At 45.7% G+C, this 21,424-nt stretch overlaps 1 protein-coding gene across 1 annotated transcript in view; it reads left to right on the top strand.

Moving 5' to 3' along the window:
- Arl6ip1 (ADP-ribosylation factor-like 6 interacting protein 1) overlaps positions 1-21,424 on the top strand; it is a 30,689-nt gene that overhangs the window by 5,869 nt on the left and 3,396 nt on the right. Inside the window, exons 3-6 of the mRNA XM_077677590.1 lie at positions 5,053-5,172; positions 14,524-14,641; positions 15,793-15,877; positions 17,576-17,744. Of these exons, the coding sequence (XP_077533716.1) occupies positions 5,053-5,172; positions 14,524-14,641; positions 15,793-15,877; positions 17,576-17,691 (439 nt within the window). The 3' untranslated portion in view covers positions 17,692-17,744. The remainder of the gene's footprint in view (positions 1-5,052; positions 5,173-14,523; positions 14,642-15,792; positions 15,878-17,575; positions 17,745-21,424) is intronic.

Genomic DNA, 21,424 nt, shown 5'->3' on the forward strand with positions numbered 1-21,424 from the left:
AATGGTACCCTTGTGTGATAAAAAACAAAATGCTCATTTTGATGACGTCTTCACCTACCTGACTGTCAGTGACCCAGAAAAGAGGAGTGGTGAACTGATAACACACTGTTTGCGTTGTGTTTGTGTGGCTCTCTAGACATTCCCTTGGCAAGGCGCCAGAGTGCGTATGCATGCCAGATAAATAGCTGGTGACACGTGCACGCTTTGCTGTGAAGACAGTTTGGCAGTGCTACAGGTGAAGCTGATTATGGACTTCAAGAAATATTTCTCGCCTAAACAAAATTTACTCAAATTTTTATGAAGGGTTAACAGCGCACAAACACGACGACACACAAGGAAGAGAAGACAGGACAAGCGTTGATCTACAACTGATTTTTATTTCGCCATGAAAGACATATAAACCAAGACACATCCAATCACAAGGCCCAAAAAATATGACAAACACTTACCTCACGCCCCGCCTTCTATGCTTGTTGCTCCAGATACTGTTTTTCTTTTTCTGAGAGTGCAACAGATGGTCTGCTGATGCAGTTTTCATGAAGACGTTCAATCTTGAGGGCCTCGATAACCTCCCGTGTATGTCTGTCCTTCCCTCTAGCAATGACTGAGCACTCCCCGAACAGCGGCACGCAGGCGCAATCTTTGCAGTGCGCAGCTAGGTGGCCCGAAACAGCCGTCTTTCCTACGAGGTTTTTATGTTCCCTCAGCCTATCATTAAGGCGTCTGCCCGTCTTCCTTGTGTGTCGTCGTGTTTGTGCGCTGTTAACCCTTTATGATGGTACACCAGCTAGCCCACCAAGCCATCCTAGTTTACTCAAATTATTACTTATAGCTGACAAGCATAGTGGTTTATGCGCATAAAAGGCCATTTTGTGTATTTTTATCGTTGCTGCCTTGATGCCTAATTTAGGTCTGATTCTAAGGAAAAAGTAAACGCAGTTCCACCCAGTGTGAGATGTGTTGAAACAGCGGAGATGTGGATTATTTTTACAAAGACTCAGTTTGGCTTTGGCTTCTTAATGAGTCGTCTTAGTGGCTCATTGCCATGTTATTTCTTTCTGGATAGCCTCAGTAAAACGATTACAGCCGTCTTCCGTAACCGTGTTCCCTCCTTGTATGGACATGTATTGCCAGCAGACTAATTCTGTAACATTTACAACTTCACTGCAAACTAACTGTGGCAAGTAAACGAAACTCGGCGTAATGGTACAGTCTTCGTAGTGGCTAATTGCCATATAAATTGTTTCGGGATACTTTCGATGCCACAAGAGTTACAGCCGCTTTCTCTAATCATATTCCATGCTTCACTGCGCAACAAGCACTGGGAAAAGGCCAGCTTGCAAAGACCACGCATACACCGATCTCCTTAAACTCAGCTCATCCTCTAAACACGGATGCATTGCTGGGAAAACATTCTTCAGGGGTAGTATAAGCCATGCTAATACATATCAATATATGAAGGCCCTAGGACTTTTCCTTATTTTTTTATGAATTTTTCTGTACTGGGGACCGGTTTTTGCTGGGAGCAGAAACCTGCTTTGGAAGGGAGCGTAACAAGATACCAGCAAAGTCTGTCGTCAAGGCCAGTGCTTATACAGCTCCGCTGTTGAGTCATTTTTTGCCAACTTTGGAAGTAATTTTTTAAAGTACTCCCTTTAATAAAGCTAAATTATTTTTATCTTGAACTGTAGCAACAAGCAAAATGGGAGGAAATTTATTGTTACTGAAACAATAGCACTACTCCTGGACACGCACCATTTTCTGTTTTCTTACTCAGGTAAATAAATGTGAAAAAAATTTACACGGCTTCATTTATTTCAATACAGGAAGGAACAACTTAAGTGTGATGTTTTATTATAAGATTTACCATAGCTTTCATTTTCACAGCTGAAGGAAAAAAAACTGCCTGCATCCAACTTTTGCCTCTTCATGAAACCGCCAAAGAGTGGCAACATCGCGAAAAGTGTCCGTGACAAAATTACCAAAGTAAAACCTCATTCGCACAGTCACCAACCTGCACCCCCCCTCTCCAAAAAAAAAAAAAAATCAGCGGGAGTCACTTCCTCGGTCTGGGACGGTTCACATAGAATAACACGTATCAAGTTTGTTTGGGGGGACTATTCTTGAACCCCAAGTCTATGAAAATAAAAAGTAGTGGCAGACACTGTGGAAGAAAACATTAAAAATGATTAGGCCTGTTTATTAAAAGGGAAAAAAAATCTAAAGAAAGGGGCCGTTTTGTTTAACATTTCAACGGCATAATAAAAGAGCATTGTATTTTGTGTCTGGTAGTGTATGGTATATTAAATAGTATATGACCTGATCATGAGGCGGCCAAGGGTGACTTGTCATTAGAACTGGAGTTCAGTACTAGTCAGTAACTAGTTCAGTACTAGTTCAGACTTCCTGAGTTTTGAGGACAGCTTTGCTGTCTTTGTGCGCCCCTCGGGCACAGACGCCGTCGCCGATGTCATGGCAGACGGCTGGTGCTGCTAAAAGCACCGAAGAGACTGGGATGTCGCGAGGGAAAGCAGTCCGGCACTCAATGAAACGTTTTCGCCAGTTAACTCTTTCATTACCGTGGGAAATTGACCAATTTGGAGGGGTCTAACAAAACATTTTTTCTGTGCTAGACATACTATTAATTAGGCACACATTGCAGTGGCATAAAATGCAGATGATTCCACGCGCTTTCCAACGACATCAGTTTTAATAATGCTTTCATAAATAATGATTGCGAAAAAAATTATCAAATTCGAAATTTTTGTCCGGGCGTCGAAGAAAATAAATAATAGGAAGTTGTGTATAATAAACCACCAGTAGTAGAAAAAATTTAGAATATACATTTTGTTGGTAAACATTTCAAAAGCCCGTCCTAGAAAAAAAATTACATTGCGCGGTCCAATTTCTCGGATATAAAAGAAAATGTTAGCATGCGTGGTGTCCGTCATTTGTGGTGAAGCCCTACCTCTGTTTCAAATTTTGCTATTTTAGATGGTTCTCTGGAAGAGATCTGGTAGTTTGATATCATTAAAGACCCCAATTAGCCTCCATGTGATGAAAAAACACCTTGTCGATGATTATGACCAGCACAAAATTGAAGGCAAGCAAGCCATGCAAACAAATCCGCTTGGAGTTGAAAACCAAACTCTTTGGTGTATGCTTGTTCATGTTCTCATGATCACTTATCAGTCAGAACTTTCATTTGCGGTTTATTATCATTTTCTGACTCGCTATGGTAGCCCTGCTTGCAGGAATAAGGTATGATGCGCTAGAATCGTGCCCAGCAAGCTTTCACCAAGCTGCCATCGTGCTATGTTCAGCACTACGAGCCTACTACATTGCAGTGCCACCTAACAATTTTGAAAAGAAAGCTAGAATCATGCCCAGCAAGCTTTCCACCAAGCCACCACCGTGCTATAAAGTGAGTTCAGCACTACGAGCCTACCTAATACATTGCAATGCCACCTAACAATTTCGAAAAGAAACAATTTCAAGGCTGTTGGAGTTTTTATCAGAATAGACAGCTGTACTAAAGAGTGACACTAGACTTCCGGAAATACCCTAGGACAACAACAAAACTGGCCGGTGAGCAGCTGGCGGTGTTCAAGGCCAATTGGAAGCATTCTCCTTGTCTGAACTGATATCCGCTGACTCGGTGTTATCTTTCGACTTTCAGCGGAAGCTGTTATCGCAGAAGTAAGACGTGGGTAAAGTGGAAGCACGAGCAGCACGCTTGTTTCAAAGCACTGTAGTGGGCAACGGAGGCGCCATGGCAATGAGCTTGTAATTGGGTAACTGCATAGTAGTGCCACATATGAATTTCGCAACGCAAAAACGAAACCGAAACTGTGTTGAAACTGGCTAAAAATGCCAGGCACACTTGCTAGATATGCGGGGGACCATCAGAAATAAGCTTTGGCAGAATAAAGCTATCCTTTCTCCGAACCAAAGATCTTTAGTGAATAGCTGGTGTCATTTTCAAATAATTATCACCTCTCAACGCTGTCGGATTACCAAGCTGACAACATTATATTTTGTACTTGACTTGCCAGGAGCCTTTTGACAAAAAAAATTATGGTAATGCAGCCTAACCACGATCTGCATCCTTTTTTGTCAAGTGCAGCAGCCACGTCCTCTTCCTCAAAAACGCACGCACTTCAGCTCGCAAAAAAACGCCGTCAAAAATCTCAGTGTCGTCGGAGCAGGAAAATTTAAATTTATTCTAAAAGTGCAATGCCTAGACTAACCACTGGCCGCATTAGGTGTACGAGAAACAACTACAACACGTCGAAATAGGCAATATAAATCATCGATCACCGGTGATCGATTTGAATAGGTGTGGTAACGAAAGGGTTAATGTGCTCCGCCAATGTTGCTTCGATATTGAACGACACGGACTCGAACTGGTGCAACCGATGTTTCGTGTGGAGAATGCTGTGCTAGTTGGCGCCACCAAAACGAAAGTGAAAACAAACATCACTGCTTGTTTGCAAAGTAGGCAGTTAAGGCGGAAAGTAGCTTTATTGCTTGCAGTAGATGGATTGTTTAGTGTAAGGTAATGGCGTACTTTATGTGTTCGTTTCTCTATGCGGGAATGGCGGGGGGGTCCCGCGTGTTGCAAACTCATGACAAAAAATTCGTTATAGACGGGTTTGGCTATGTTGAACTATTGGATATATCGAACTAATTGCGGTGCATATTACAGCTCGGTGTTATCGGGTTTGACTGTGCGATGCCGTGTTTGTAGAATTAATGCTTAACCTATTCCCCCTCCCCCCCCTTGCAAAAAAAAGAACAGTACCGAAAGTGTGCAAAAGATAGTGACAGGGCAGTCATTTACCAGCTCCTAGAAAAGCTTCATAAGAAAAAAAAAAACCGACTTTCAGTTTTGATTTTCTTTTTAGTTTCAAAAGCGAATCAAATTTTCGCTGTGCATGCTGTAGCTCGATTAATAACCTGTCTTTCAAATCAGCGTCTGATTGGCACGGCTTCAGTTTTGGGCCCTCTTCTCGCTGAGCCTTCTCCTCGGTGGCCTTGCCTTGCACGCAGGCTGCTGTGGTACCTGGAGCCCTCCCTGCTGACGACGTTCTCGCTGCTGGGCATGTTGGCCTGCCTGCTGGACTACCTGGTGCCCATGCTGCTCGCACAGCTCTGCGGCCCGGACAAGTGGTGAGAGCATGCACTTCTTTCCTTCCAACCACCATCTCTGATTGGCAGAACAACAAAATAGGGGCTCTGCCAGCAAGTTGGTGCACCCGTTGGTAGAGCTGCTTAATACTAGTGGGCACTATGTTCCTCCTTAGAGGGGATTGCAGCGGCAGCAGTTTGAAGGTGTGGAAACTGCTATCGCCTCCCTGTAAACTAAGGAAAGCACATTTTTTGCGGTGCATTGGGCTTTGAATGCGAAAGTGTTGCGGGTTTCCCTGGCAGTACAATCAAATCTCGGTACAACGAACACCACATTCACGAACTTTTCAGATCAACGAATATTTAAGAAATACCATGCTGACTGCTTATAGTTTTAAAATTATGTCACTACTACATACTTCAGAGTCATGAACTTTTCAAAATAATGATCGTTTTATTTAAATTCCATGCTATATTAACAACGCTCCAGTACTACGAACTCGTATTTTGAAGTCTGGGGATTCTTAGATTTCCATGAAACAATCGCGGCGACCGGAGCCGTAAGCTAGCAGACGACAGGGCAAAGCGCAGTGAGTGGACGCCTTGCACCTTGCTTTGCAGAAAGTGCGAATTGATGCGAGAGGAAAAAAAGGAAGGTGGGGAGGAGCAGAAAAAAAAACTTATAAAAATGAAGGGTGGGCGGCCTCCTCAGTTCAGAAAGCCACCCATGCCTGTGGCCGCCATAGAGTTTCATACTAATATATACTAGAGGGAAATCTGGCGCTGCATTCGCGGGTCGCCGTGGGCGGCGCCATTGCAGCTAGCGACGTTCCTCGCCTACTTGGCTTGGTTAGCCACATGGCTTCTATTTTGTCTTGAAGCCAAAATCAATAAAAACTGGTAACATCGTTTTTTTTTTTTTTTTCATCTTGCATAAAGCTTCTAAATATTCCCTGAGAAATACACATTTCCTGAGAAATAAAACGACTTCGATTAATTTTCTGCAGTAATATTGTTGCATTTTTGCAGCCAGAGGTAACTTTTCAGCCTGTTTGTGAGCCATGCCAAGGACAAGTGGAACGTGCCTGCCCGGTACATGACAGAACGCTCGCTGGAGCGCGGCTCCGCTAGACAGTGGCGCCAGATTTCCCTCTAGTGTATATTGTATCTAGTGTATATTAGTATGAAACTCTATGGTGGCCGCATGCCGCCGCAAGTCTTTCTTTCTCTATGCCACCGCTGCTTGGGTGGCCCGCTGGATCAGGCTACGCTGCTTCTTTTACTGCACGTTTTCTTTCCCCTTTATTTTTCATATTTTTAGGCGGCGGCGCTGCATGTTTTATGGGTGCCATGGAGCACGGAGACATGCACAGAGGTTATCGGAGCAGGGGCTCAGAACACCTGGTACAATGTGGGAGAGGAAAAACGAATGGCAGAGTGGAACTTCTTTTTTCGCGACAGGGCAGAAGCCCGGCTTATGCCAGCTAGACAGCACGATAAGAATGCAAGCCAAATTTTTATATATATATATATATATATATATATATATATATATATATATATATATATATATATATATATATATATATATATATATATATATACAGAAAGATAGGTCAGCAGTCTACGACGCCAAAGGGGGCATAGGGGTGTGATTAGGCTCTTTTCTTTTTTACTACGGTTAATGAAGTGAATATTTTTTTTAAATATACAGAAGAAAGAAAGAAAAACACTCCTAGTAAATATAAATAGCCCAGAAAGTGAAGGAGAACACAGTCGCCCAGATAGCCGAATTGGTAAGGCATTCGACATGTAATCGAAAGGCGTGGGTTCGGTCCCCACTCTGGGCGCGTGTTTTTCTTTCTTTCTTCTGTATATTTAAAAAAAAATATTCACTTCATTAACCGTAGTAAAAAAGAAAAGAGCCTAACCACACCCCTATGTGCCCCCTTTGGCGTCGTAGACTGCTGACCTATCTTTCTGTATTTCCTCAACGAGCCCCTCATGTCCTTACTATATATATTCAGGGTGTCGAACCGAAAAAAATACTGGTTCGGTTACGGTTCGGGTTCGGGTGAAATCATTTCGTTCCGGTTCAGTTCCGGTTCGACAAAGTCACGTACCGGACCGGTTCGCGAACCGGTTCGGTGAGTTGAATTATCACTGAAATTAAAAAAAAAAACATTTAATAGTTTCGAACGACCGTCAAATCAAAACACAAACTAACATTCAAAATGCTGCTGGTCCCCAAAGGCAGTGGCGCAATTGCAAAGGAAACGTTAAACAATTACGAGATATTAGGAAAACACATGAAGTGGCGACGATTTACCACCTTCTTTATCACTCAGACTTTATGTTGTCCTAGCAACTATTCATAAAGCCAACGCCAAGAGATATGATGGTGGGATATATTTTCTGTCCTTTCCTTTTTTTGTTGAAATCGCAATTGTCGCTATGCAATCGTCCATTACGCTAACCTTGAAGTCTTAAATTTAGTCCTGCGTGCTGGCGTGTTCAAATACCAGCGCTTAATACCAATGGCGCACATTTTTTATAGTTGTAACAAAACAGAAGAATTCTACAACAGGCACATAAATACTACCAATGAATTAGAATATTTGGTCTCCCTGAATAATTTGTTAGCTGTCACTTTATCGATTGTGTTAGCCACACTTTTGTTAAAAGTAAGCTCAGTGAACGCTCAGTCACTGCATTATTGCTCTGACCACTGCAATTACTTTTGCGATACCGAAAGTGTGCATTACAATCAGTATGTCATCGTACCGCCTGAACCCCTACCATCGTTCCGTGTGCTACATTGCGGAATCTTATAACAGATAATGCGGTTACAAAATGAAAGGGAAATTTGACACGTGCAGCATGAGATGGGACTTTTTGGGTAGACGCTCTTTAATTCGTCCACAGCAGTACTCCCCTCCGGAACGAGTAGCAGTAGAAGCAATGTAGCGAGTTGGGCAAACGGCTTAGCAAACGGCTTAGCCACTGAGCAGCTCCTGCGGTCACACTTGTCAAGTATTAATAATTTGCAGGTGTCGGACCTTTTAAACATATTATGAAATGCGAAAAGTTTGCACACATCGGGTGTGAGCTTTCGCTGTTGCGCAGTGGGGCACTCCTGCAGCCTGATTGCTCCAATGAAGTCGCAGCTAGGGAAGGGCACAGTCGTTTTATATCCCCTGCAAGCTGCCGAGAATGACATTTCGTTTGGTCAGCTTGCACTACGCTCGCGCTTCCAGCAGCAACAGACCAATGCTACATTGGTGCTCATTCATTTCCCCTGTTGTTACATAGAGCGTGATAGTGTTCAATTGTCTGGAGGGGAAAGTGCGCGAGCAAGTACGAAGTTGATGGTACGTGAAAGAAAAAAAGACCTGAATTGCATTGACTGTGCAATATCAACAACAAAAGGTCGAACCGTTTCGGCATGAACCGGTAACCGTTATTTCTTTTTCCGGTTCAGTTCCGGTTCGGGTTCAGCGTGCTCAAAAAATAACGGTTCGGGTTCGGGTTCAGTTCCGGAAAAAATACCGGTTCGGTTCCGGTTTTCGGTTCGGTTCGGTTCCGGTTCGACACCCTGATATATATATATATATATATATACAGTTAAACCTCGATATAACGAAGTCGTACTTGGGGCCGCAAATTTCGTTAAATCGAGAATTTCGTAAAATCGAGGTTTCGATTTTACAGTTCATTTAACCAGTTATTGGGGTTTTAACACTTTGGCCCTCGCCAGGCAACAACTGCTATGTAGTTACCTCTCCAATTAAAGCGAAATTTGTACTAAAACTGGCCGCGAAAATTGTGTGAATTTCAACACTTGGGCAATGGAATTCGGATAGCCGACGGTAGTTCATGCGTCATCGTAAAACCGGTGCTTTTTCCGCAACGCCTCATTAAATATGATAGCAGACTAGGTTTCCACTTTTTCTTTTTTAATTTCGGTCCCTACTAAATGCCGCTGTTAGTCAATTGAACCCGTGCCCATGTCCCGTGAACTTCACCCCGCCGAGGTGCTCGTTCGAAGTTACGCCTCTTTTCGTCCATTCAGTGGTAGGCTTAGGCGCGGCGGGCCAACAGCGGAAGGCTACTATGAAACTTTCGAAAGACTTTTTTCATGTACAAAGGGTCCGCAGTATGGGCGCGTGATGCAACCACAACACTCGAGCTAAAGCCATGATTGCGAGTTGAGCGGAGTACACGCGGACCGCTTCACTGTGTGGAGCAGCGCTTACGTGCTCCGGAAAGCGGAAAGCTTACATTAAAAATCTTCCGGCCAAATTCGATTAAGCAATTACTTTTATGCCCACTGAGCCCTTACGAAACTGATTTCTCCGCACCGCAGCTGTCTAATGAACGCTGGTGAAACGAAGATGACCACGTTCAAAGAGAGCAATTTATTGCCACCAGCACTCGATGTTCAAGCCGTAGTGAAGAAGTCCGTAAACAGTGCTTGGCGTTTCTTGACCAGGGCGGGCTTTACGTGACGCTCGTATGCTGACAGCGCTAACAAGGTCTTAAACATTCGTGTGCACTTGCGTGCCTCCGCAGAACATCGATGGCATCCATCACACTTCGGTGGCTGCCAGTTCCACCGAACTTCCTCAGGCTCTTGTTCGGAACACTTTTCTTTCTCTTGGAGTGCTCATGCTGCTGACAAGACTCACCTAACGATGCACGAACCAAATATTAATTTGGTTATCAGCGAGCACAACCTAGAGCAGCAGCACCGTGAGCAATGACGCGTAGAAAAAAAAAGCTTAAAGTAGGCTTCGGTAGCCTAAGCATAGAGGGCGCTGGCGTAGGCAACGATGGAGACGTCAAAATAGTGGCCGCACTATTAACCCGTCTATGACCGCTAGCGGTTTGTGCAGCTTCGTTCTTCGCTTTTAATTGTTGTTAACCGTAGATTTCACCGCTTTTCTTTCATTTTAGCCTTCAAGAGTCAATTTGAGTACTGAATTTTTTCAACGTAGGGCCTGAGAGGCAAAATAAAACGTGCCTCGACCGGAATTTCGTTCTTCCTTTCTTGCCGTGACTTCGTTAAATCGAAAGCGCCGCACAAAATTACTTCGTAAAATCGAGACAAAAATACATGCATTTAGCAAAATTTTGTTAGAAAACTTGAAAAAATTCGTTATATCGCGAATTTCGTTAAATCGAGGTTCGTTATATCGAGGTTCAACTGTATATATATATTAAATTAGAGTCACCACGAAAAACATAACAATATTTAATACGACGTTTCGGCTGGAAACCAGCCTTTTTCAAGTGGTGACTCAAATATAATATACTATTCAGCTGCCAAGCCCTGCACTATATATATATATATATATATATATATATATATATATATATATATATATATATATATATATATATATATATATATATATATACCCCAGCTTGTGTGCACCATGCTGAAGGCAGTTGCTTATCTGCACAACGTATGGGTAGTGGAAAGCTTCGTCATCGTGGCTCCCAATCTCCAGTTGTTCGAAAAGGAAAACGGTGGTTGCTCATCTGCACAACGTTATAATAGACCGCTTGGGGAAGGGGAAGAGGGGCACGCTGTCTTCCGAGGCAACGTTTATAGATACTTTTTCAGTTTCGGAACTGCGCCTTCCAAAGCGGGCGCGACTTTACCCCAGGCGCTGAAAGGGCGCTCCCGTCGCGAGTTGCGCTGTTTCGGCGGCTGCGGCGGCGGCTGCGGCGGCAGCGTTGACGGCGTGCGCGGCCGGCCCGCGGGCTCAAAGTTGCGGCCGCGGTGTAGTTGCGTGTCTGCCCTACAAGTTTCTTCTTTTCGCTTGCGTTTGTCTTTGCCCTTGCGCGAGAAACTTGCCGTTTTCAGTGGTCGGTTTGAGATGCTATAGAGCAGTGCGGCCACGGGTGAAAGCATTTCATGACTTCGTCAACGTGCTGTGTGAGGAGGCTGGGCACATGCGTCGTGCATGAGGGACATGCTTATGCTCTTTACAAAATGTACAAGAGGAGGACGGAATGTAGCCTCATGCTAAAAAAAATATTGAAACAAAACAGACAAATGAACAAAAATAAAAATTCTTAATGCTAACACAATATAACTAGAAAACATACAATCTAAATCTCAAGGATTTTGGGTTAGCTTTACCCGCGCAACAATTTGATTTCTTTGAAACTACGAAGGATACGCGGATGTCTTTCATAAAGAAAGCATGCAGTTTCTGCGCATGGTTATCAGGAAATATCATTCGTGCTGCAACGAACTTGCGCTATTGGCATCTCAAGCGAAATCGCGTGCGCACTTGACAGCTACTGCTACGCGAAAATTCATTTAAAATGCTGTACGTCGTTCTTGGTATTTTGGCCCCCGCTAAAAATCACTGGGCGTACGTACATCTCCTTGCATAATCGACCCGTTTCAAATAAATCGCGAACTAGAATAGCGCGCGCGCGGCAAGAAAATGTTGAGCAACTTCCGAGAGCAGTTATTTCTTTTCGAGTACACAGCCAGATCACAACCCGAGATGCCGAAGCGGAACGCTACGGCCGGCTGGAATTTGCACGAGGGCGAAGGAATCCAAGAGCGATAAAAATCACGTGACCAGCAACTCTACGTAACGTGTTACGCCACTGTTTTTTTTTTTTTTTTTTTTTTTTTTTCTGCGGAATAAGTTATTATTTTCTGCCATTCTTTTTTTTTTTTTTTTTTTTTTTTTCTCGCGCGCGCGCGCGCTGCGTTTGCACGGCGTTGCACGCGCTCTCCGGCAAGTCGACGTTCTCATGAGGTGCCGATTATTCTTCTCTGTGCCTGTTCTAGGTTCAAGCGCACAGAGCTTTTCTTGCGCGCTGACATCCCAGCGCTCACATGCGGTTTACGTTATGCTTTCCTTCCGACTGGAGCAGGAAGGCGAAAACCACTTAGTTAAGCGCTCCACGTGTTTGGTGTGCGTGCGTGGGTGGGCGCACACATCCGGTAATTGTGTACATTCTTGAAAGCAAACAGCTACAATAAACAGAAGACAACGAAATTGTTTGCCACTTGTGTGGTTCTTCCGAGTTCACTTTTGCAGAAGAGCATGCATATACGCGCGTGCGTATATGCATGCTCAAAGTTTCGGCGTAGTTGCGTGTCTCTACAAGTTTCTTCCTTTTGTTTGCGTTTGTTTTTGACCCCTTGTGCGCGAACCTTGCCCCTTCAGTGCGTTCAGTTTGACGCTATTGAACAGTGCCCATTTCATCGAGGATTTCGTAACTCCGTCAAGACGCTGTGTTTTCTTTGATGAGCCTGGCTTACCGCAATGCCAACGTGCTCCGCACCTGGCTGTACGAGCAGATACAGAAGCAACACTCAGAAGTGTCTCTTTTTAGCGCCGTCATCGGATCCATAGCTTTTCACCCAATAGAAAAGAGCGATTCCCCGCGCGGACAAAGAGATAAGCAAAACGCGCAAGATATATGTGGACTTCATTTTCTCGAAGAGGATATTGCGATCATAAACGTAAAGTCGTCGAGATCGGCCGGGCTTACTGGGCACTGAAGGAAAGTGCAGTTTCCGTTAACTTTCCCAACCTTCCAGCAACTTGTTGAGCAAGCAGACACGGCGGCGGTCTCCGAAAAAGAGAAAGGTAGCTTCTGCGCACGAGCTAGGTGATTACAAAAGGAGAGCACTTTCCCAAGAAGCGACAATCCTGTTCTCCAGCAATGCACCGATTTTGCACAGATAGTCGAGAATAGTGCGGCAATACGGCTCCCAGCAAACTGGAGAACGGCAGCACTCGAAGAAGAACCGGGGCAGCGTCGGCAAACTTTTTTACTGGGCCCGAAAGAAAGCGGGGCCTACACAATCCTGAAGAGTGTTGTTGCGCGACACGATATCACCTATGTTGTCTACGAAACGGGAAGCTGCTCCAACAGTCGTGTGAAAAAATATCATTCGTGATGCAATAAATTTGCGCAATTGGCATGGCAAGAGAATTTGTGCGCACGCTTGAGAGCCACTGCTACGCGAACGTTCATGTAAAACGCTGTCGTTCTTGATATTTTAGCCACCGCTTCAAATCCCTGGGCATAGGTACACGACTTCTTGCATAATACCGTCCGTTTCAAATAGATCTAGAACTGCAACGGCCGCAGCAAAATGATGAGCAACGTCCGAGAACAGTCATTTCTTTTGCAGTACGCAGCCAGAAGCGGCGAGGACCGGAGACGCCGAGCGGAACGCTCCCCGCTAGCAGACGACGCTCGCTCTCCTAGCGCAACTCGCAACCGCAGCGCCGCGGTGGCGAGAGTCGCGGCCGGCCGCCTTCTCTCCATGGCCGCGGTGGGGAGATACGGAACTGAAAAAGCATCTAAAAACGCTGTCTTCCGAGGTGCATCAAGGAAGGGCAGTTGTGATTATCATGTGCATGCCAATTCGGAACATGCAAACTAAAGGGTGCCTATTTTTTATTTTCTATGTCAAAGTTAGAGGAAATAGCCGATTCTGTCTTCTTATTTTTTTTACCCCCCTCACGATCCTAAAACGATGACCCAGCTGCACCGGTTGATCAGCAGACCCGTCAAAAGACCGCACTATAGACGGTATTGCGCTTCGGACAACCACGTTTTAAATGGTATGCTTATGCATAGAGTTCTAAGGGAGGCCTACCGGGGGCCTCCCTTAGATGGGCCCCGGGGGCCTCCGGGGCCCATTATATCCTGCACTATAAGTGGTTGCGTTATAAATGGTCTACGCTGTAATTTGTAGTTTTAACTTGTGCGATTTTCACTACAACAGCCTTTCGGAATAACGAGCAATTTTCCACACCCCCCGAAGTTTGTTATGCCAAGATTTCACTGTCCTTCACCACTACATCGCGTGTGTGTCGTGCTGGTTTCACAGGGGTACCATAGTACGGATTTGCAGCATTTCAGAATTTAGTTCCAAATGGTCTTCAGACCAACTCGAGGGAATGTCCACTGACAATGACAGCTGCTGCCAAAGGCTAATGCCTGATTCACCACTTCTCATTTGCCTGTGGCGTCAGCATATCCAAATCTCACATACCCACTCGGTGGGGGGGGGGTCAACCAGTAGAGGGGATAGATGCTGTCAGAAGCTCATGGCCAATTCCTCCATTCTCACTACTACTATAACGCTTTTGCATCAAAAGCACATAAACAGACTCAAGTGCCCTCGAGTAATTTTTTTTATTGTGATCACCATTGCTATATTATTATTATTATTCCTCTGCCATCAGTGTACCTGAACACGTGCTCAAATAGATGGCGAGAAATTTTGTACAGTGCTCTTCGCAAAGCATTTGACACCCGAAGGGGGCTGCCCCACCTGTTGGGTGTGAGATTGAACCAGGGGGGATGATGTGCTCGGTGTGGCCACTGTGTTTCCAGGACAGGCCAGCATGAGCGCCAGCTGCAGGACATCTGCCTCGAGGTGGTACACGCCTGGCAGTCGGTCGTGGGTGCTTGCGCCGCCATCAAGAAGGCCAAGCAGGACAAGCCCAAAGTGGTGCGTACCCTCCCCCGCCGGACACCGGTTGCAGGGATTAGCCCCGATTTGAATACAGGGCCCTTTTACTTCTGTCCTTACTCTCTCGCTCTTTGCCTAAGTGAATGACTACTTTCTGTCTTGTGTGCACACTTAGTGACTGTCAACCTCATTTCACTTTGTTCCAATAATTGGCTTGCTGCCTGTAGGGAAACTGTGGAATTCTTCCCTGGAGCGTTCGAATGATGACTGCCTGAGGCTTGGGTTATGTGCTTCTTTTTCATGTAAAAGATGAACTAAGGCGTACAAAGGTGTGTGACTGCCCTCTGTGACTGTCTGTGGAACTCTTGTCAGTGTCCTTGTAGCGCTTTCACCTAGCTTGAATACCTCCCTTAAGGGTCGGCACAGTTAATGTTCTGTGCCAAACAGGGAAGGTTTTTGCGGGGACATTTTTGTCTCCTTGTACACAGTGGACTCCCAGTAACACTTTGGCAAAGTAACCTCGTAGCTTGATCTGTGAGAAAGAAGCAAGAAAGCAGCGCCTTCATTAATAACCCTTTCAGCCCTGGTTTTTTTATTTCAAGCAAAACAGTGTTTTCTGTGTGTTTTCCTAAATTTTAGGGTCCCATAAGCACACAAACCAAAAATAGAGCTGGAAGTAAAAGTATTAAACAATTTATTAATGAGGAATTAATTAGGACATCTGCCAATTTAAAAAATTATTTTCAGCAAAGACATCGCTTTTGAACATTTTCCTAAGCGTTATGACTCCATGAACCTACAAACAAAAAGTGAGCTTCGTAGTGCACATATTTATAGATTCACAAGCTTGGGAATAAAACTGAGACCACCATTTTTTTTTCAGCCTCGGTGTCGTAATTTCGACTTCACCGGAGCTTTTTCTTTTTCGTAGCGTGTGGCTTCACTGAAAAGACAGAACAGCGATATCTATTGCAATAGGCATCATTGAAGGACAATTTCCCAAAAAGCTGTCAGTTTTGGTTTTGTTCTGTACGCGCTAGACGAACTAATTATGTGATGGCGTCAGTTGACACTACCAGGGCCGAAAGGGTTGAAAGTGCTCAGTGACAGTCCTCGTATGTTGTAAGCAGGCTGCTCTGTCCCGTCCGCATCGCTTCTCCTCTTGAGCTTCCTCCCCTGTGCCCCGACAGTACGTGGTGGTGGTGCTGGTATCGCTCCTTGTGGTGGCGTGGATCGGGAATGCCTTTGACAACCTCTTCCTCACCTACCTCATCGGTGAGAATGCCCCCCGGTGGGCTTTTCTTTCTCTTACTGGGATTCTGGGGGGAGGCTTTGTGATTTACAATTTACTTTTTTCCCAGCCATTGCGTGCACCCAGTTGCTGGTGTTAACCTATACTTCCGCATACTACCGAACAGCATCGAATTTCACAGCCCATAACTAATTTTTCCCGATAATCACGCAGGTGGGGTCTGTTTTTCAGTGACTATTCTGTGGCTGGTTGTGAAGCAGCTTTGATGTGGAAGCTGTCATTTTATCGGTTGTCGAAACACGGCTCAGACTTATGTGATGTGTTGTGGGGTTGGGGATTTAATGTCACCGCCAGTATGCAAGCACAATTTACTATGAGTGGGGGGCGAAGCTTCAGTGTGCCAGAGTTATGACACGGTCTGCTGTGCCACGTGTGCTTTGGGCCCAGAAGTTCCAGACGTGAGCACAGAAAACAGGGAAGAACAACCTTCAATATGTCCACTGCCGCAACCGGCTTATGTTAGGCAACAGATAGGCCTCACTCGTGTTTGACCCAGGCATGTCTGCTTTTTATTGCAATGGAATGCCAGGAGGTGACATAATTAGCTCTGATTCGCTTTCTCTTTTTTTTTCTCCCCAAACCTAGTAAACTGGCTGTCGCAGATGTATCTCTTTTGATGTGACAGTTTTCCATAAAGCTGTAAAAGCAACATACGTAGTGGCCTCCGTAGATGAAGGCTAAAAGAAAACCAACGAAACAAACCTGCGCACTGATAATGGGCCTGCCACCACCCTTCACTACTTAATAGATATTTTCTCTGTAATGGCAAGTCACTTTTTCTTTCATATTGGCATATTATGAGTCTGCCTCATCTGTCACTTTTAAACTGATTTATTTCCTGCTCAGTAAGGGCAACAAACTCAATGTGAGTTGTATGTGCACAGCTTGGAGTATGGATTGTGGTATGTAACGTTGCATTAGTATTTTTGTGGTGTAAATACTAGAGGTTTAGGTGTTTAATGCACCCAAACGGATGTTAAAAAAATTTTAGCCTGATATTTTTTATCTGCATTTTTCCTTCAGCTTTCGAGTTTTGCCTCGCATTTTTGTACTGTTAATCTTTACTTTTAATTGTAATTGTGTCAGATTTACATGTGAGGACTTACGTTCTTGTACTTTTGATCTTTGCCTGCATATTGTGTGATGTTTTGTGCTCGAGTATTCAATAAAAAAGAACACCCTTCAGGATGCAGTCGTTTGCTTCAAAGATTTAACGAACACTGGCTTAAAATCACTTAATTTCACAGAAATAATATTTCACCGTTTCTAGAACGATGTCTATTGCAGCAGGGAAATGGAAGGCAAGAATATTGTGCACCTACAAAAAGGGAAGTAGGGGTGAATTCATGCAGTTTTTCATCGGCTAGCTAATAGCCATGTCTTCACTCCACAACTCTTCATGTGTCTTTGTGGCTTGTCTTGTTTCACGCTATTTTTATCCGACATGCACTACTAACTTGCCCGACCTGACTTTTGTTTGATGGTGCACAAAACTGGTCCGTAATAAGCTCATTTATGAGCATCCAACAGGTACCGTGACGTTCTCTGCATGCACTGCGTTCTTCAATCTTGGCAGATGTTTCAGGCGACCAGAACACGTTGCTTGCTCACACGTTTGCCCTCTGTGGTTTCAAACTTCTTTGCCCCCCTGTTGCCCGCAGTGCTGTTCCTGGCGATGAGCCCCGGCATGAAGCACCACGGCATCTTCCAGAAGTACTTCTCCACCGCCGTTCTCACCATCCGGAATCTCATTGCTGACAAGATGAAGAAGAACTGAGCTCGCCGCCAACACTGCAGGGCATTGGAACTCGTCGTGCACAATCAAGGAAGGCAAGTGGGGCCGCATCTAAGTGGCAATGCGTCAAACTGTATTTAACAACACCAAAGTAACCTTGGTAGCGTTTTATAAAACATTGCGTATATACCTCCTGCAGACAAGGAACAGTCAGCATACTGACTGTTGCTTTTGCTTGACCTCCTAATGCTTTTTGCATAGGCTTGTGCGAATAGTAATATTTTAGTTCGAAGCGAATTTGAAGCGAATAGTCCTTGGGTTCGAATACTTTCGAAGTGAATTCGAATAGCTGTCAGGTGTTACTGAGCTTCCTGTCACTGAGACACTGAGCTTCTGGGCCTGGCGGGACCTTCATAAAAAAGTTCTATACAGTGGAATCTTGATGATACCTTTCTGGGTGATATGAATTTCGCGATGATACGAATTTCTGATAAGTCCAGGCGAAATTGGATTGTTTGCAATGGGAAAAATTTCGGCTCTTACGAACGGACCTGCGTGGCCCGGCGGATGATACGAACGAGCCGGCGAGGCACCCAACCGCCAAGCGAGCAAGTGACAGCGACGTACGGGCTCTCTCTCCCCTCTTTGTCGCTCTTTCTCCAGGAATGGCCGGACTTGTTTTCTGCTCGCGAAAAGGCGCCGCGCACTCCACAGGCCCTCTGACGCCGCCGCGAAACCACCCGCACGCTGCGCGGAACGCGGCCGGCCGTGACAACAGGGCGGCAGCTTCGGTCGCGAAATGGTGCGGGGCACTCGAGTGGCCGCTTCTAAGCTCTCTCTAATATGCCGCTCAAGGCATGCACGAAGTTGCTTGTGTTGTAAAGGAGGTGATAATAGAGAGTTTTAGCTGACCGTTTCTGATGGTCCGCTCCGCTCTGATAGCTAGCGGGAGCGCCATTGCGCATGTGTGGTGCGCAAAGGTGCTTGCGGGGATACCGGAGCGGAGCCCCGCTCCGCTATCCGGGGCCTCTTAGTGAACTGTCGCTGCAGCTTACGTTACCGTGCGGAATATCAACATGGCCGCCCCGCTATGCGAGCGTGCTCCCGCAAACTCCGTTTCTTTAGTTGAAACGCGAGCGACGAAATCGCGAAAGCTCTGCCGAATAGGCAAAGTTGCCGCACTCCTCAACAAACTTCATTGTGGAAGCGAAAAACGTCGACCGAAGCGCAGGGCTGCTTCTTTGGAGCGCAGAGAAAGACAGCCTTGTCTAGGCTATTCCGAAGTTTGTCGGCTTCTTTAAAATAATTTAGAACCATTATACCGTGTAATCAACTACAGTGTAGACCATTTATAACGTAACCGCTTATAGTCCGGGACCGGATATAACGCGGGTTTTTGCGACCACCGGTTTGCCTCCCATAGAATTCAATGCATAAGCATACCGCTTAAGATGCGGTTGGCCGAAGCACAATACCGTTTATAGTGCGGTTTTTCGGCGGGTCTGCTGATCGACAAGCGCAGCTGAGGCATCGTTTTAGGGTAGCAAAAGAAAAAAGAAAGAATGAAATCGGCCGTCTGATGCAGCGTGCACCCCTTGCCCTCCTCTAACGTAGACACCCAAAGAAAAAAAAAGTTCGTGCGTACGTGATAACCACAACTGTCCTTGCTTGATGCACCTCGGAAGATAGCGACAGACTCCCCATCCGTGCGCGGTAAATTGTTTTTATTAATCGTGAACCGCATGGCCCGTTTTCGCGCATGAATCACGCACATCGGCGTTGCGCGTTTTTTTTTTTTTTTTTTTTTTTTTTTTTTTTTTTTTTTTTTTTCGTGCTCGTGTTGACGATTCCGCGCTCGCGGTGGCTTCTTCGCGTGGCAGTGGGAGGAGCCTGACGACTTGCACCAATGGGGAGACGCGTACCTAATGGGGGAAGATTCGAAGCGCTCCAAGCCCGCTAGCCGCGCCAGGCGCCAGAGATGTTTAGGCTTATCACCGCGGTATTTTTTGATGAGCGCTTTCACAAGCAGCGTGGATGGCGGTTTATATTCCACTGTTCGCCCACATTATTAGCTCTTTTCTTGCATGATCATCTTCGCTTGCGCCCCGTGCGGCATTTCGGCGAGCGGTTAGAAGCGGTCGCTGGAACTGCCTGCACCGCTTTACGGGCAGTGCCGACGCCACGGTGCCGCCTCTTACCGCGCCGCCCACACCACGCCAGTTGTATCCGCGCTGGCGTGCACTGCACGTTTTCGCGATACCAAATCTACCACGCGGTTCACGCTTTAGAACGTTGTGCAGATAAGCCACCGCTATTTACCTTTCCGAACATGCAAGCCGCGCGAAGCCGAAGATTTCCACCACCAGTACGTTGCGCTGATAAGCAGCCGCCTTCGGCATCGTGAGCGCAAGGTGGGGTAAAAAAAAAAAAAAAAAAAAAATCCCGCTGGCGCTCTTATCACGTCCTGTGGCATCTGTTCATAGACGCTAAAAACGCAGCCATGGTCTTTCAAAACACAACGGAAGTTAAAGCCGCGCTCGCCGTTTCTGAGACTGCGCTTTTTCCCTGCAGCAGCGGCTGATGTTAAAAATAATACGAAATATAGACCGTGCCTTTGTTTTTAAGGGCTGTGCGTTTGAGTGATGATAAATATAGGATGACGTGAGTGGTAGGTGGCGATGTGGTTGAATTCGGGCATGTTTTGGTTATAGCGCAGTACCGCTTATAGTGCGGATTTTTGCAGCTCCCGCGACATACGTTATAAGCGGTCTACACTGTACATTGTTTTAAAAAGGTGAAATAAGGCACTAAACACAGTACTTTACATTACTTGACCGACGGAATTCCAATTCGTATCTTTACTTTGCGATGATGTTTTGGTTTGCCCACGCACAGGGCACGGCCAGTGACGCGAATCATTCCCCGTCGAGGGAGATACAGTTATCGCTTAGCTAAAAGCCTTTTGGCCGCTGACGCTCCGGTTGTGCTTAGCGGGCCGTCGGGAGCATAGCGGAGCGTCAAAAATGGTCAGCTAAAACTCTCTAATGTGGGTGAAAGCGGTACAATAAATCATCATCCGCGCCGCTAGTAAAAGTGCCCATGCAATATCTGACGGGGTGGTAAGCCTAAACATCTCTGGCTCGAGTGCTTTGCAACTGCCGCCATGAGGAGCGTGCCTCCCCATTGGCGCAAGTCGTTAGGCTCCTCCCACTGCCGCGCGCGACGCACGTCATTTTCTGAGCGAGGCAAAAGCTGCCGCACGCGTGGAATCGTCGACGGGGGCGTCAAAAAATCGCGCGTGTGACGCCGACGCGCACGAATCGCGTGCAAAACAACGCTCTGAATGTGGCTTAGCTTGTCTTGGCTCCACAGGCAGTCAAGATGTAGGCCTGACGGCAATGGCATTGCGGCTTGCCTAACGAAACCGAAACTTGAACGCAGTTTTGATATTCGTTCACCCCAAATACTTCGAAATATCAGAAATTTTAAATTTGAGTCGAAGTGCCCGAACATTCGCACAAGCCTACTTTTGAATATGGGGAATGTAGTGGGTAATTTTCAATCCTTCTCTTTGATCGAGAGTTACTTCCTGTCAAGCAAGAATTGGTGAGGTATGAAAAACCAATTTTTTTGGTTGAAGCGTGTTCTTCGTCACCCTTTTAAGGAGGCATGCAAGAGTTCTAAACATTCTTGATCACTTTGTTGTAGGCTAGAGTTACTCTGTAATTCATCTTATGGGGTTTTTGGTGTGCATTTTTTTTTTTTGACAAAAAGA

Source organism: Haemaphysalis longicornis, unplaced genomic scaffold (assembly GCF_048455015.1).
Source record: "Haemaphysalis longicornis isolate Haplotype H1 unplaced genomic scaffold, Haemaphysalis longicornis Haplotype H1 scaffold_7, whole genome shotgun sequence".
NCBI lineage: Eukaryota > Metazoa > Arthropoda > Arachnida > Ixodida > Ixodidae > Haemaphysalis > Haemaphysalis longicornis.